General features: G+C 45.8%; 1 protein-coding gene across 2 annotated transcripts in view; it reads left to right on the top strand.

The window, feature by feature from the left end:
- Positions 1-17,347, top strand: part of LOC123768912 (dynein axonemal heavy chain 7) — a 339,155-nt gene that overhangs the window by 189,315 nt on the left and 132,493 nt on the right. For both annotated transcript variants that reach the window (XM_069309142.1, XM_069309143.1), the window contains one exon: positions 6,524-6,680. In XM_069309142.1, the coding sequence (XP_069165243.1) occupies positions 6,524-6,680 (157 nt within the window). The remainder of the gene's footprint in view (positions 1-6,523; positions 6,681-17,347) is intronic.

The raw sequence follows: 17,347 nt of genomic DNA on the forward strand, positions 1-17,347 counted from the left end.
ATGAATATAGAATTCTAGGAGTCTGGTCCTGATACAGAGTGCATGGGCATGCTGTCTGTGGCTACTTCAAAGTTGAGTGGGGGTTAGAGTAACATCTAATATATGGTGAAATTTTTGCTGTTCCAATCATTGTGTAATAATTGTCTTTTTCTATTGAGCTGCCTCAATTCGTTATTGTTTTCTGGGGGAAGCCCCGTTGGCTCCTCGGAGCTATCCAGGCTGATATGCTAATATTAGACTTTGGCATCAGTCAGTGAGAATGGAGTTCTTTAGGCCTACCGGAGACCACGACCAGAACCTGGCCCCCTCAGAGAGGCACGAAGAGCAATGGCCTATAAAAAAAACAATGTGGTTGGAAGCGTTCTATCTGCCATCGACTGGGTCAGGCACCCAGAAAGGTAAGCATCCCAAAACAAACCCCTATTCTGGTCAAAAAATTGCTACTGAGAGCCGAACTAGTGGACAGAACTCCCCAAACAAAAATGAGTTAACAAGCATGACGTCACCACATTTTCGTGCTGCTGTCTGTGCAGCTCCCCCCTCACCGAGAGGGGGGGAGCTGCACAGACCCCTCACGCCGGCTACCCAAGACCCCAGTTCTGAGGCTGATGCGCTAGGCAGAGATCGTGTGCTCTAGCTCCGGTTTTTGTCTTCAGCTCTGTGCCCTTGTGGTATGGTTGCTTTCTCATAGGGGTGCGCGAGCCAGGAGTCATTCTTCAGTACTCGGGCTGCATGCGCCTAGGGTTACCTTCCCTAGGTGCCCAGTAAGTACTGCCCTTGGGGCTTGGGGCCACCTTCCGCAAGATCCTTGGGTTCTGCATCTTTCTGGTCATTTGCTGCTCGGTTTTCGGTCGCCTTTTGTGTGCTGGGGTGTTCTGACTCCCTTGTCTGCCTTTGGATAAGAGGCAGTTTGCACTGGTAGGGGCGCAAGGTACTGCGCAGCTAGTTTTCACCTATCATGGCGGCTGGCTCTGTTCCGCCTGGGTATGTTGTCCTCTTGCTGGGTTTTATTTTTGTTCCTGCCTGGTGGGGGGGGGGGAAGGTGTGCCTTTGCTTGGTAGCCCCCTATCTATTTATTGTACACTTCTGTCCTGGTGGTAACCCAGGTAACCCAGGTTCCCGTGAGTGTACACATTCCGGGGGTTCAGTACTTAGAAGATTGTTGGTAGACTTGGGTGCAGGTTAGCAGTTCCCTTCCTGAGCTTCCTTGAGTGTTTGTTCCGTCACAGGACCCTGGGAATCCCTACAGGGACACATGGGTCCGATGGATGTGACCCCTGAGTTCCCTCTCGCTTTGTGAGAGTTTGTGGGTTGCTCTGTCCCCTTGTCTTAGGGTGACTCCGTGTTTTTGCCTCCTTCACGCTGCCTGCTGGGTCGGTGGCACCTTTGACCTGGAGTCCTGCGAGTCTTGTTGCTTGTTTGTGACTCAGTTACCCAGTCCAATGATGACTATGCGGGGTGCAGGTGGCTCAGGCATTGCACATTGGGTTCTGGTGGTTGCAACACAATAGGTTGTTTGCTCTCCAGAAGCCCCTACCTTGCCTCATTTTGGTTGTTGGGATCGGGCTTGGGGGTGTTGGTCACTACAGTTTTGTTTCCGTCCGTGCCCCCTTGTCTTTTCCATGTTGTGGTTCATTCTGGTCTTCCCCTTCCTCCCTGCATCCGGCTCCGAACTGTCTGTGGGTTTCAGGGTCGGGGCAGGGTTTCGATGGTCTTGAGACTCCTGGTGGTCTCATCGATTGCCCCGGAACTTCCAGGGTGGTGACGGAAGCATTCAAGCCTGTTCCTCCAGCCATGACAAATGAGTCTGCCAGTGGGTTCCTTTCCTTAGTGTTTTTCCGGCTGCCCCGGCTTTTTCTTGTGAGGCTGGGGCTTTGGAAGGACGGCTCGGCCCCGGGTCCTGCCGTCGATGTTCCTGGGGCTGGGTAGGAGCCGACTTGTGGGCCTTGGGCCCTGTTGGACCCCGCCGAGGTGTTTTTTCCCTCTGAGTGGGGCTTGCGGTTATGGGGAGTGGGGTTTTCCTTTCCCCCCTCTGTGTACGGGTTGGTTGGGCGTTGGCCCCTCCCTGGGTTTGGTTCCTTGTCCCTTCGGGTCCTTCAGTTCTATCCTGCCGGTAGGTACTCTTCTCCGTTTTCTCACCCTTCTTATCTGGGACATGTATTCTCCATCATGTCGATGTCCTGTTCTCGTATCGGGGTCCTGCATGATTATTGTTCTCGGATGCGACTGTGCCGATATGAGCCTTCGTGCTTTTGTTCTTGCTTCTGTAGGATCTCGAAGGTTCGGGACAGTCTTTGATACTTCCTATGTTACTGGAACGTCTGTCGTCTTCCAGTGACGCTTACCTCCAGTTCTTTATTGGACGTGTTGGTCCTCTTCCATGCATCTTCTTGGTTTTCAATACTATATCTCATTCTTTTGTAATTACATCTTCTCTCCGTGCGCAGTCTCGGCATTGATAATATTCATTACATATTCCTAGTTTGCGCCCTCCCTGCCGGGTAGGTTGTGCAGTTCGGATCTCGTGCATCCTGCGCAAGCACCGTGGGTGTTTTTGTTTATGGACGGTGTACGCAAGTGTTGGCGTTCTGCATCGTTCTTCTCTCGGGTGATTCGCCACTCTCGCTCATCTTATCTCTACAGTCAGAGCCCCATAGATGCTGGGGGTGTTCTGGTTTAAATGTATGGGGAGGACACCTAGTTCTTTTCTCTGCATTCGGGTGTGTGGTGCTGCATCCGCCTCTACCCTACTCCTCTTCTCCTGCACATGCGACTCTGGCCATATTCCACTAGCGATGTTCCCAAAATATTATTCGGCTATGATGTGTTGTGACACGATAGTGCTTACACTCTACAGGTGAGCTTCTATGGTCTGGCGTCACTTTCGGCCAGGCACTGGTTCGCGGTTTTTGAGTGAATGTTGGTGATTGGTTGTGGCATTTTGTTTGGCCCATTATGTGCTTCTTGCTTCCTCCCGTATCCTTTCTATGTCCGTCTGTATTGTTATTCATTACATTGTTATTCATTGGGGCACAGCCCTGTCTTTCAAGATCTTTCTTTTGTCTTTCAGTGCCTGGGCCTTTTCTTGCCTCATGACACTGATTCATTGCCCGTCGTGCAGTGCTTGGCTGAGCCCTTCCATATATATTGGATTCTCTATGTGTAGCATTTCCTATCTCTCTACTACTCGTTGTTGTGCCTTTTCGTATGTGCTTCTTGGCTATGCTAATGTTCGTGCTAGGTTGAACTTTGTCCATGTTCAGTTCCCTGCTTTTGCACAGCCCGTGTGTTCAGTTATGGTCCTGCGTTCTTTCATCTTCTCCTTGAATGTCACTTCCAGCTTCATGGTTGCCATGTATGCAGGTGGATGTACCTTACCTACCTTAGCATGACCTTGAGGTCATCATCGGTATAGCATCTCTGGTGTGAAAGGTTCTTGTTATCCAACCCGTCATTTTTCTTGCAGTTGTGAAGGCTACTTTATTGTGTTCTTTAAATGTAAGGCCTTCCGACATCAGTACGCCCAAATCCTTTACATTGCCTTTCCGTTCTGTTATGATTTGACTGAGTTTTGTACGTGGTTTCCATTTTTATATTTTCATTTTTTCCATAGCGCATGAGCTGAAACTTTTCTTCATTAAACACCATGTTATTTTCTGTAGCCCATAGAAAGACCTGATTTACATCTGATTGGAGGTTTGCCGTGTCCTCTATGTTGTCTACTCTCATAAAAATCCTAGTGTCATCTGCAAAGGATGATACAGTACTATAGGTTGTGTTTTTGTCTATGTCCGATATGAGGATGAGAAAAAGTACTGGAGCTAGCACAGTACCCTGGGGGACTGAGCTCTTTACGGTTGATGGTCCGGATTTTATTTTGTTGACTATTACACATTGGGTTCTATGAGTCAGGAAATTGTAGCTTCCATTGTCAGAAACCCGCGGATCGACGATCTGGCTCCATTGGGACTGCTCCCCGGTGGCTCTGCTGGCAGTTCACAATTGTGGGTGTGTCCAACGTCTTGGCGGACGGCCTGCCTCATTTCGTTCCCCTGTCCATGGAATGGACGGTCAACGCCAACTCCTTCCGTTGGATCTGCCAGACGTTCAAGTGCCCAGAAGTGGACCTCATCATGTCGCCGTGGTCGTGGTGCCTCCCGCTGTATGTTACACCCTTCCCCAACTGCGAGGTCGTCGGGGTTGATGCTTTTCAGCAGGACTGATCAAGGTGGGGGTTCCTGTACCTCTCCCTCGGTTCAGCTGTTGCTCCAGGTTCTGACTCACTTGGAGATGTACCTTGGCCTCGTGGTGGCCGGCCCAGCTGTGGTTTCAGGCGCTGCTCTGTTTTCAAACCTGGTGGTTTTCCCATGGCTCCGCCTCTTCCAGCAGATTGGACCGGTGCATCATATGGCTGGTTCAATCTTCTCCTCGAATCTTCGCATATGGTATTTTTGACTCAAGTTCATCATCATGTCTATGGTGATCAGGTGGTTTCCTTGTTAGTGTTCCCCTGCTGGCTTCATCTCGGTAACAGTATGAAGCTTCCTGGCGGAAACTTCATACTGCCTTCCGTTTCTTTTTTGACTCTTCATTGTTGTGCTTCCCTTTCGATTCGGGTGGTGTTATCCTTTCTCTCTTGGTTGTTCCAGGACCATCATCTTATGCCGAATACTGTCGCCTCGTATCGTGCGGCACTGGCGGAGCCACTGCAGCTTGCTTTCGGTATTGATGTTACTTCTGTGCCATTTCGCAAGCTTTCTCGGGCGTTGTTTCACCTCCGGCCTGCTCATGCGCCGCCTGAGCCGTTCTGATCATTGGACACGGTGCTCGCCTTTCTCTCTTCTCCTCAGTTTGTTGTGGCCCTTTTTGTTTCAGGCTTGTTTCTCGAAGGCTCTTTTCCTGTTGGCATTGGCCTCTGGTGGTCAGGTCGGGGAGCCTCATGCTCTCCTCTGGCTCAGGGGTTTCTGCTCTTTCAGTTGTGCCGATCGGTTTGTTCGTCTGCAGCAATCTCTTTTTTTTTTTTTCTGGCAAAGAATGAGATGGCTGCTTTCTGGAAGGATCCTTGGGTTGTTGATGCTTGGTTGGTCAGGCCAGGCGTGCATCATGCTTTGTGTTCGGTTGTGGCCCTCCATTGTTATTTGTACGCCACAGCTTCTGTGTCCGGGTACGGGCTTTGGGTTGATCCGGTTTCCCTCCTTCCCTGTTCGCGGGTGCGAGTCTCCCAGGTCGTCCGCAAGGTTATTAAGGCTAGCCAGCCTGCGGTCTATCCCCATGCCCATGACGTTCATAAGTTTGCTGCTCTTGCTGCCGTCTTTGGCAACATGTCCTGGGCTGACATTCGGGCGCTGGGTTTTCGGCGATTGAACAGGGCCTGCGCACTACCTCGTGAACATTCCTGGGCCTAGTTGGGCCTGTGTCGCTTTGGGTCAGTGGTTGCAGCCAGTTGTCTCGACTTCAGGTTGAGGAGTGAGCAGCGACCTCCTCCTGGGTAAGTCCCTCTATTTTTCCTCTGTGGGTAGTTACCTCTGGGGAGCCAAAGAGGCTTCCCCCAGAAAACCAGCCTTGAATGTAATGAAACGCCATTATCTGGGTGAGACCCGGAGGCTCCCAGGCATCCCTCCCTCCTGCCCGGTCGGCGCTTTTTCACGTGTTTTGATATCCAGCCTCAGAACTTAAGGGTGGGTGGCCGGTGTGGGGGTCTGCGGCTTCCCCCTGCGCAGCTGCACGACCACGTGTGATGTCATTTCTATCCACTTGTTCAACTTTTTAAAGCAATTTTCACCAGAATAGGGGTTAGTTTTGGGACGCTTACCTCTCTGGGTGCCTGACCCAGTCGATGGCAGATATAAAATGCATCCTACCACACGGGTTTGTATAGGCCATTGCTCCCCAATGCCTCTGATGAGGCCAGGTTCTTGCTCGTGGTCCCCGGTAGGCCCACATAACTCCATACACATGACTCATGCCAAAGTCTGACATCAGCTTATCAGCCTGGATAGCTCCAAGGAGCCTCCGGGTCTCACTCAGAAAATGGCGTTTCATTACATTTAACGTTGGGTTTTTATTTAAATCAGTTAGCTTAAGAACCTGCCAAAATGCTGTGTTTGTGAGTGGCTTTGCAAGAATGTAATGCTCAAACACCTATGTTATGTACTCCCACAACCCAATGTACTTTCTTGTATAACTAAAAAAAAAAAAAGGGAAATTTGATTGTTAATTAAATTGTAATTTCAAGAACAGATTAAAATAATTACTTCTGTTAGTTAATCAGATTAAAAATTTAGAATTAAATTTTAAAGTTGCAACTCATTATTATCATATGGTAATAATACAGTTGGATAAGGATATGCAATATATGCTGACAAATTGAATAAAGAGTAGACAAAATTTTGAATTTTATCATTTATAGATAGATTTTTTTAGAAGCATAAATGAATTAAAATATCAGACCACCAGTAAAAAATATGATTAACTTCAAATCTCTTACTAATATTGAAATTAAAATACATGATATTTTTTGCAGATTGTGGGTACATGAGATGTATCGGGAGTTCTGTGACCGACTGATGGAGGCCTGGGAAGTGACACCAATATATAAAATAATTGTCAACACAATTAAGACCAACTTTAGGGACAAGATACATGTGATATTTGATAAAATCTGCAACGATGATGGCTCGGTATGAAGACCAGCATGCTTTACTTAAAAAAATTTATTAGTTAAAGTTGTAGTTATAATTATTCTGGATACTATTGAAGTAATTTTTGGGAATCTCATGTCCTTAGAGCTTGTTTAATGTTATATATTAATATACTGTATTGGGATATTTCTGTGGGGAGCCCCTACGGCTCCCTGGAGCTTATCGGGCTAATGTACTTTATATTAGACCAGGACATTCGCTATGGAGCTCAAACCTACCAGGGACCAGAGCCAGAACCTGGCCCCTAAAGAGAGGTTTCAGGGAGCAATGGCCCTGAAAAATCCCCATGTGGTTGGGTGTTTTCCCTTATCTGTCATCGACCGGGGTTAGGCACCCAGAAAGGTAGGCATAACAAAACAAACCCCACATGGTAAAAAACTAAAACAAAAAACTGAACAGAGAGGTAGAAACTCCCTACAATCCCAAGGAAGCAAGCAAACATCACACATTACTGCTGTGCCGCTTGTCCGTGCAGCCCTCCCCTCCCCGAGAGGGGGTAGGAAGGGGGGGGGGGGCCGGACCTCACTGCGCCGGCTGCCTAGCACTCCAGTTCGTAAGCTAATGTCAACTGGGACAGATGCTTCTCTGGCCTCAAATTCCTGTGTGGTGTTTGCCTGTGTGGCGTTCTCTGCTGTCTTAGTGTGGTGTGTGGTGGTCAGGAGTACCTCATCAGTGCCAGGGCTGCATGCTCTTAGGGGCTTCCTTCCCTAAGCGCCCTGTGAATACTGCCCCTGCATGTCAGGGTTATCTTCCCTGGGGCATTCGGGACCCGTTCCCGTAGGGGGTTCTTGCTGTTCGGCATTTGCCTCACTTGGGGCCAGCTGGGGCTTGGGGCCCTTGTTTGGCCTTGGGTCACGAGTGGTGTTGCGCTTGTTAGGGCGTCAAGGTGTTGTGGGACCTGCCACCTATGCGGCGACCGGTTCCTGTTGCCTCTGGGAACGGTGTACTTTTGCAAGGTTTTTCTTTTGTTTTGTTTTTATTTGCCCGGTGGGGGTCTGCCTAGTGGGACTATAGTTCCCCTGATACTGTTTTGGTGGTCTTCTGTTAGCCCCTCCCCCCCTCCCCCGTGCTTGTACATGTTGCAGGGGTTTCAGTGTTGTCATCTACCCCTTGTTAGTTTGGGTGTTTAACCGGTTAGCAACACCTTATCTTGAGGTTATCTTGAGTTGATTTCGGGGCTTTTAGTGTCCCCGCGGCCCGGTCCTTGACCAGGCCTCCACCCCCAGGAAGCAGCCCGTGACAGCTGACTAACACCCAGGTACCTATTTACTGCTAGGTAACAGGGGCATTCAGGGTGAAAGAAACTTTGCCCATTTGTTTCTGCCTCGTGCGGGAATCGAACCCGCGCCACAGAATTACGAGTCCTGCGCACTATCCACCAGGCTACGAGGCCCCTCTTTCAAGGACTTATCCTCTTGCTCTGCATTCTTTTCTTTCGCTTCCCTGATCTTCCTATTTTGATTTTCATGAATGTGAACTTTAATAGTTGAATCTTCAGACAGTCTTCGTTTTTTCTTCATTTTCTTTAACTTAAGCTCTTGCTCCCCATTCTTTTCTTTTGCCTCACTGATGTTGATATCTTCTTGGGCATCTATATTATTTGTTGGTATCTTGTTGACACTTGATCCATTGTCCTGCATGTATGCAAGATAAAACAATTCGGTGAGATTATTAACATTTTTGCTTGACAGACCACTTCCTGGTAGCATGCCCTTTGTGGTATTTCTATTGCTGACCTTAAAATAGATGACAGCAACTTGATAACCACCACCTTGTAGCTTAGAGACAGGTTTTTTCATGGCTTTAAATGATCTGCAAAGGTTTTGATGCTTGGCAGCTCTTCGACCCATTTCCTTATATTTCTCCTCCCGCTCTACATCACCCTTACGCTTTTCATCTATAAAGCTGTGTCCACAGTTGCAGAAATGTCGACGAACACTAATGACTTTACTGCAGATGGAACAACACCGCTGGAAATGTTTCTTCTGGCCGGAATAAGCCAACTGATGTGGCCATGTTTTTGTTGTGAAGCCCGGTCGAAACCTTGCTCGGGCTAACCGTAGTTGTTACCCTACGGGCCCTGGAAAACCCTGTCGGTGCTCAGTGGACCAGTGGATGCGTCTCCCAAGTTCCAGCCTGCCTATCACGGGGGCCTAGCAGAGGGCCGCCAAACACTACCAGTGGAACTATAGCCACACTGGGCAGACCCTCACCAGGCAATTGAAAATAAAAACAAAAGAAAAACCCCGCAAAAGTACACAGTCTCCAGAGACAACAGGAACCGGCCGCCGCTTAGGTGGCAGGTCGCGCAACACCTTGACGCCCTAACCAGCACAATTCTAATCCCTACCCAGGGCCAAACAAGGGCCCCAAGCCCCAGCTGGCCCCAAGGGCGAGGTAAATGCCGAACAGCAAGAACCTCTACGGAAATGGTTCCTGAACACCCCAGGGAAGATAACCCTGTTACGCAGGGGAAGTACTCACAGAGCGCTTAGGGAAGTCAGTCACTAAGCACATGCAGCCCTGGCATTGATGAGGTACTCCTGGCCACCGCACAACACAACACACAGCAGTGAATGCCACATAAGGCAAACACCCCCTAGGAAACTGAGGCCAGAGAAGCGTCTATCCCGGTTGACATTAGCTTATGAACTGAAGCTTGGCAGCCGGCGCGGTAGGTCCGGGGCTCCCCCCTCCCCTCCCCCTCTTGGGGCGGGGAGGGCTGCGCGGATGATCGGCGCGGCAGTAAAGTGTGATGTTTGCTTGTTTCCTTGGGATTGTAGGGAGTTTCTACCTCTCTGTTCGGTTTTTTGTTTTAGTTTTTTACCATGTGGGGTTTGTTTTGTTATGCCTACCTTTCTGGGTGCCTAACCCCGGTCAATGGCAGATAAGGGAAAACCCCCAACCATGGGGGGATTTTCCAGGGCCATTGCTCCCTGAAACCTCTCTGTAGGGGCCAGGTTCTGGCACTGGTCCCTGGTAGGTCTGAACTCCTTAGCTAATGTCCCAGTCTAATATAACATATATTAGCCCGATAAGCTCCAGGGAGCCTCCGGGTCTCACCCAGAAAATGGCGTTTCATTACATTCAACGCTGGTATTTTGACTAAAATGAGGCCAGTTAATATGACAAGTGGAGGAAGGCTTAGTTTATGCTAGACAGTTGCATTTGCAGATTCCCAAGTAGTTAAAGTACAGTATTGAGAATTTACCATAATTTACAAAAAGGCTACTATCTCCAGTGGCCTTAGCAGGTAGAAAGGAAGCTGATAGCTTATGAAAGGTTCTTAATTATTCTTGAAATAATTTTCCATTTTTTTTTTTTAATCACTCCTTTATAGTTTATACAGATAGGTGATTCCTTGGGTTTGTCACCGAGTTTCATTCAGTTTTTATTTTTTGTTTTCAAACGGCATATTGTATAGACCCACATGGCTTCACATGCAGTGGGAGTAGTTTTGTGAAGCGAGGCTGCAGTGGGAGTGGTGTTGTAAGGGCACAAGCTTCTTTCTATTCCTCTTTACCTAATAAAGAAGAGGGTAAATATAATGGTCCCTATGGGTAGAAGAACGTTTGCAAATAACAACTTTGGAAATCACATAAGTGTTTATTTCTATAGACTTAAGCTTAGAGGTAAAAAATATATTTGGAGCATGTTTGTAGTTTTCAAATGCTATTGAATCAGGACTTGACATAGCTATTACTAGTCCCCAAAACTTGGACCTAAATAACAAACAAGTTCAGTATATTCTAAAACTCCACTCTTTTAAATTTTAAACTGGTACACTTAAGTGTGTTCTACTGGATTCTAGTACACAGTTATCTTTACTGTACAGTGGGCATTGGGTAATGTGCCAAATAATCTCTAATAAACCACATTGCCCAGGCTAACCAACAAGATTAAAACTGTGTACACAATAGGACAGATAATCACACAAAAATTGCCAGCCGTCACTAGCAATATGAACAATATGAACTGTACTGTACATAACAGTTCTATTCCTACTTATATATTGTGACACGTATATTATATTTTTAGATCAACCAAACAGTATTCCTATTGTTATTACGCTACATATGCACGTTATATAACACTATCAACATTTATATGCACCATTAACTATTAAGCAGTTCTGGTATGCATGGTTATGAAATCAAAACACAGCATGGAGCCACAAGTAGCCGATGCCAGCAGTCACACAATGCAAGACAATTCCTCCAATATTCTACACATCTCACTGTGACTAGCTACAGAACTGCTGTTATTATCACATTCCTATCATAAAATCCTGAATATGAATCCATTTCCATAAGGAAATGAAGATTAGTGAAGGCACACAAGATTGTTTCATGATGCGTAGTTACAAGAAACAATGGCTCAGTGCTGTGTCTGTACTTCATGCTGGGAATATCATAACTATCTATGTATTCACTGATATCTGAACGTTTAATATAGTTTTTATCACAGTCAAGATCACCTATGACACTATAAATGCAAAATAATTTCACTTACCTATTTTATTCATCATTACTAAGTGGTGCTGTGAGCCCTACCAGTACAGTGGTGCTGTGGCCCCTAGCTGCACAATGGTGCTGTGCACTGCTCCTACATGTACCAGCCTTGGTCGTTCTCTCAGTACTAAGGCTCTCACAACCAGCACAGATGCTGATGATTTTTTTTCAAGATGGCGTCTGTTTACAGGAGTCCTGAGGCACAGGATGTGAGCCCCGTGTAACTCCAGGCGTTTTGAATCACTTCCTATACAGTACCTAAAAATGCCATATGGCGCTCTGCGCTCCCCTGATTGGGGGCCTTAAGGTGCTCTGAACAGTGCAGTGGTTAATCAGGATTTTCTCAAGATGGCGGGTGTTTACTATTGCCCTTGGGCAGCATCTGGTTGCCCCCAATTACACTGCAGGGCTTTTAAATTTTATGCAGTACTTTAAAACATCCCTGATTGTGATGTGTGGTTTACAGATATTTGCTGAGAACATTTCTCATTGTGTCACACAGTGGAAGGGTTAAATACAGTTGTCAAGATGGGGACACACACATGGATGGAATTTATGCCACTTGATGCCCTCTTTCAACCCGTCCTCGGACCAAGCCCTTTCTATCCAGTGGTCAACCCCAAAGACTCATTCATCAATTTTAACCACTGCACTGCTCTGCATTAAAATATGACAAACCTCTGGTGTGCAGAAAATACATTCTTTCCAAAAAAGAATTATCTCTTCTAATATTGTTTAAATAGTCTCTGATCATGGGAAACTAAAAAAAATATTGACTGTGACATACTTTAGCCGTGATGGAGCTGGGAAGTTGAGTAAGTTATGGGCGCTGAGCGATGGAGCGCTCAAGGTCGCTAGGCCCCGCCACCCCGTGGGGTGGCAGTTGCCGCTAACATAATGTTTCACAATTATTTTGATGTTTCCCATTCATTTCTTCTCTGGATTTTTGCTATATTATTATTAAAAAGTGTGTAATTTGTGGAATTGATATAGTTCAAAGTGTGGAACATCGCTATGCTCAAAATTATGGGGCTCATATATGTGACACACACATATTATATTCTACGATCAATCAAACTGTTTTTTTTTTCGGTTATTACACTATATACACACATTGTATATACCCATCTACATGTGTGTTCACCATAACAAACCACTAGGTTGGTATGGCGAGCCCAAAAAAAGAGTGAACTGCCACACCCAGCCAGCCAGCCCTCCCTCTCTCCTCTAACACCTTATTCGCCAACATTCCTTCTTCCACCATACTGTTATTGTTTTTATTACACTATTTACACACATAATGTATAAGTATCTACATGTTTTATTCACCATAATTATACAATTAAGCTGGTATTGTCTAAACAGCACAGTGGCCACCATACACTGTATGACAAGTCACACAGCAGACGACGACGCAACGAGTATGACACCATCTCCCTCACCAAAACGGCTCCTCCCAACATACTCCTGTTGCTGTTATTACACTATATATATATATATATATATATATATATATACACACACATTATATAAGTATCTACATTTGTGCTCACAATAGCTAACCACTAAGCTAGTATGGTGAGCCCAAACAAGAGTGCCTGCCACATAGTGACGCTACCTCGATTCCCTCCCTCCCTCACCAAAATTTCTCCTCCCACAATACTATGCACACTGCTAATTATCACCACACTCCTGCTATTATCACAATCCTGGTCACTAAATCCTGTAAATGAATAATTGACCACAAATTTATTTTGTAAAGGAACATAAGTTGTTGTTTGAAGATTCCTAGATGGACAAAATAATGCTGTGGTGCTGTGGCTAGCGCTGAGAACATCATGAACAACATTGATTCACTGATATTTGAACATTGTACACAGTCATTATCACACTCAGGCTCTTCTGTAATACTGTCATGGCTAAATAATACCAGTTATATATATATTTTGACATTATTAGGTGATGCTGTGGTCACAAGCTGGACAGCAGTGCTGTGAGCTCATGCTGTGTGTGCCAGCCTTGGTTGCTCACTCAGTACTGAGTGAGCAACCAACTCACACCCGGGAATGTTGCCCATGATTTTTTTTTTAAATGGCATCTGTTTACAAGAGCCCTGAGGAAGCAGATGTGAACCCCATGTAGCCACGGGAGTTTTGAATCATAGGTTATACCTATAAGATCCCTGCGGTGCATTGCGCACCACAGTCGAGCGCCTACAGGCGCATTGCGCAGTGCAGTGGTTATTATTCTGTTCATTCAAAACAGAACTTTCCTCAAATATAAATTAATATTATTATATTTTAGAGTATTGTGCACATTTAAGCACTGGTTAAGTTAGCTGTTTAGGTTCTGTTGGCAATTATTTGTATTTGTAGTACGTGGGTGAAGTATTTACAGCATTGTGGTTAGAACAAATGTCGTCAGCGAAGCACTCATTTTGGAAGTGTTCGGACGTCATCAGTTGAGTTGTGTGTAAATCATTTTTCATTCATAAACAGGGGATTTGGCGGACGCATGGAATGGACTTTGGGACTTTGTTTGGAGGACGGGCTGCCTCTTTCTTTCCCTTGGAGCCAAAGGTTCATTTAAATATTCTGGTGGTTGGGTTGGGTTTCTGGGAGAGATGGGAACCACTTGTGGCTTCCTGAAGTTAGATGCTAGGATGGTTACTCTCTACTGGGTCGCATCAGCCACTAGAGTCCTACCGAGGACCGGAATCCGAACTTGGCCCCCCTTATAGAGGTGCAGGAAGTAGCGACATGTATTTTTGCCACCTCACCTGGGAAGGCAACCAGAAAGTCAATGAGTCAAAACTAACTATTGGTGGATTTAAGAGAACCTCAAAACTGGCTGAAAAAACTTCCCCCTTGCCCTCCCCAACGATTTCAACAAATTATCAAATTCTCTGCGGAGAATTCAGAGTCCTATGGGTTCCATGATCTGGATCTAGCCCAACTGTTCCTTTCATGGTTCATAGCGTCAATTGGGGGTGTGTTCGCTTCAGTTCCTACCTGAAGACTACACAGCTAGAGACTGTGTAGCTTTTCTGCTGAGTTCTTGGGGTTTGGTTCTCCCTACCATTCATGCCCAGGGAGTGTCCAATGTACTCACAAATGGTCTTCCCTGGTGCCTTCCCATCTCAATGGAGTGGACTGTCAATGCTGCCTCCTTTTTGTGGCTTTGCGAAACGTTCAGGATATTGGGTCCAGACGTGGTCCTCTTCTCATCAGCATGGTCTCGCTGTCTTCTTTTTCTTAAGGGATGCTGTTACCAGATTGTAAGACCCTCGGAATAGATACCTTTTGGCTTAACTGGCCAAGGTGGAGGGGTTCCTGTACCTCCTCCTCCCAGTCCAGCAGTTGCTATGGGTCCTGGCATCATTGTAGTTATACGGAATGGGGGCGAAGAGTCTTCTGGCTACTTAAAGTAGCCAGAGCAGCCTTAGAGTAGTCTTCTGGCTACTTGGTGGCCAGTTTAGCTTTGGTTTTAGGCACTGCTTGCTCTGTGTATGAAACTGGGCATTTTCTGCAGGTCCTCCTCTGTAAGAGGGTTAGCATTTTGATTTACTTTGCTGGTTCGACATTTCATTATAGAACTGAAGAGGTTGGGCCTGGCTGACCCTGGCTGGCACTCTCCTTCCCCCATGTGAGGGAGGAGGTGGGGGCAAACTAGCAAGGGGTCTAGTTGTACAAAATTTTGGTAGTTTGTTTTCATTGTGGGGAATTTCTTTCAAGAATTTGGGGACTGCTGTCTCATTTTAAACATGCAATATCTGTTTTGATTTGCCTATATTGGTATTTCTGGGTGCCTTCCTTCTGATGGTGGCAAAGGTGATAAACTTTAAATGTAAAGTATTCATAGGCCATCACTCCCTGCACCTCTAGAGGGGGGCCAGTTCTGGCTCACGGTCCCCAGTAGGCCAACAGAACTCCACGACTGATGATACCTAGTTGTATGGCACTTGATCACTGTGATAGATTCAGGATGCTTCTGGGGCTCACCCAGAAACTGGTGTTTCATTTCATTCAACACTGGTTTCATGTGTAGCTGATTGATGGTAGTTTACATCCGGGTCTAAGACTCAAGTTGGTATTCTTGTTGAGATACTGTCTACCTTAACTCAAAAACTTAAAAATCTGTAATGTGTCACAAATGTAGCTGAGATGTCAAATGTAGGGTAAGGTATCAAATCTAAATTAATTTTCTTTTTACATATAAAAATGGTGAAAAAAGCTGCCATATTCATGTGAGAATCTCTAACCCATCAGGAGAAAGGTAATCTGGAGAAGTCCGGCAGTCAAGATGAACCACGTAAAAAGGTCAACCATAATGAATCTCTTGTAAAAGTTGTTTTCTATTACAATTTCTTCACAATTTTGTTTACTGTATTGTCAGTACATAACACTGTATGAAGCCAGTGCCACATACAAGAGGCTAAACTAATCCCACTACTAAAAGAATCATGAAGATTCTAAATTTTATTTTCGTGTACTTTGCCATTGGCTAATATAGTGACACCTAAGTTCAGGCAACAAAAATGATGTTATTAATCTCTATGACTTACCATAGCCTGCTGTTTAGGCATAAATCATATTAGCCTATGACAACAGAATTGCCATAACTTCCTGTTGAAGCAGGAGAAGGCGTGTTATTTACTACTTTGACTTGTGATAGCCTTCTGTTATGACCAGTTGGCGTTATTTAATTGTTTACTCTCGGGTATTAATTTGCTTCTCCGTACGTGTATTGCCATGTTGTATTTTTTGTTTCTAATTGATGGTACATAATACAATGAATTCATCATTGCTCCTTGTTTCGAAAGATGACGTCAAACATTTCTAATGTGTATCTGTTGCCAATTATATTAAGGACTTATCTGGCAATACAGCTTTGTATATTACTGTTTTTTATATTTCACTGGTGTTGTATGTCATGACTTTTGTGTGTGATTCTTTGTTTAGAAAGTTTTTGAAATATTTCAACATGGGTTTTATAACAGTGAAGTGATTTAGAGGAAGGATATACTGATTTATTTATTTTTCCAAAACATTGTGATAAAACTGTTGTCTAAATTGGTGCAGAAACAAAAATACTGATTGTTTATTTTCTATAATATTTATAAAAGTTATCTACCTCTGTTTCTTATTAGGTGTAGCTAAATGCGAGTGCAGATATAGATACTAAATAGGTGTAAATGCAGTCATAGATAATTGTTTCCTGCAGTCATACATAATTTATCATTCATTTGTTTCCTGAAGTACTATCCACTGTGCCCAAAATGTAAGGATAAGGCAATCTTAAGAACTTAAGAATGATGGTAACTGACTGGTGTGGGCTCGCAGGCAGTCTGCTTGTCTGTTTGCCAGGGGTGTGATTCTTTCCCAGCTCGCCGGGTTCGGATTCCTGGTGAACTGGCGGTAGTTCCATCATGTTACGTCCTGAATTTGGACCTGGCTGGGTCTTGTTTGGTACTCTCGGACTGCTTCCATGTCTCTCCCTCCAGAGGCGTTGCTGTGGCCGCAGTCCTGCATCTGGCTATCTGGGAAGGTCCCGGGTCTCTCAGCAGTTGCACGAGTAGTTGTGCAAGAGTCTGAACTTCGCCGTGCTGGTTTACCCACTGGGTTGTGTTTGACTTCGGTGTCTGTTCTGGTTCCTTCGGGGATGCCCCTTTTGTCTTTCCCTCGAATGCTGGGTTCAGTTTTACTGCGTCCCTGGCTTCCTCTTTGTTTGTTTTTTAGTTCAGTGCCTTGGTGCCTACCCCGTGCCTTTGCTCGATGTGTTCACGGATGCGTCATCTCTTGACTGGGGCTTTGTGACAAGTGCTAACCAGGCCGGCCAGGGGCGATGGGGTCTGTCCTTCCATTGGGCTCAAAGCACCGTATAGGAGTTCACGGCGGTTTGGCTGTCGCTTTGGAGGGTTTGGGCCGCTAGGGGTTCATCGATCCGGCTCCATTCAGGCTGTTTTCCGGTGTTTCATTCCCCTAACCATGGGGGAATTCCCTTCAGTCCTTTCCTTTTTGGGGCTGGTTGCTTGAAGTGGCTTGTCTACTGGTTTCTCTGGGTTTAGCTCTGTGCAGTTCATATCCGGGAAGTGTCCAACATCCTGGTGGACGGCCTGTCTCAATTCATTCCCCT

The sequence above is a fragment of the Procambarus clarkii genome, chromosome 64, assembly GCF_040958095.1.
Source record: "Procambarus clarkii isolate CNS0578487 chromosome 64, FALCON_Pclarkii_2.0, whole genome shotgun sequence".
NCBI lineage: Eukaryota > Metazoa > Arthropoda > Malacostraca > Decapoda > Cambaridae > Procambarus > Procambarus clarkii.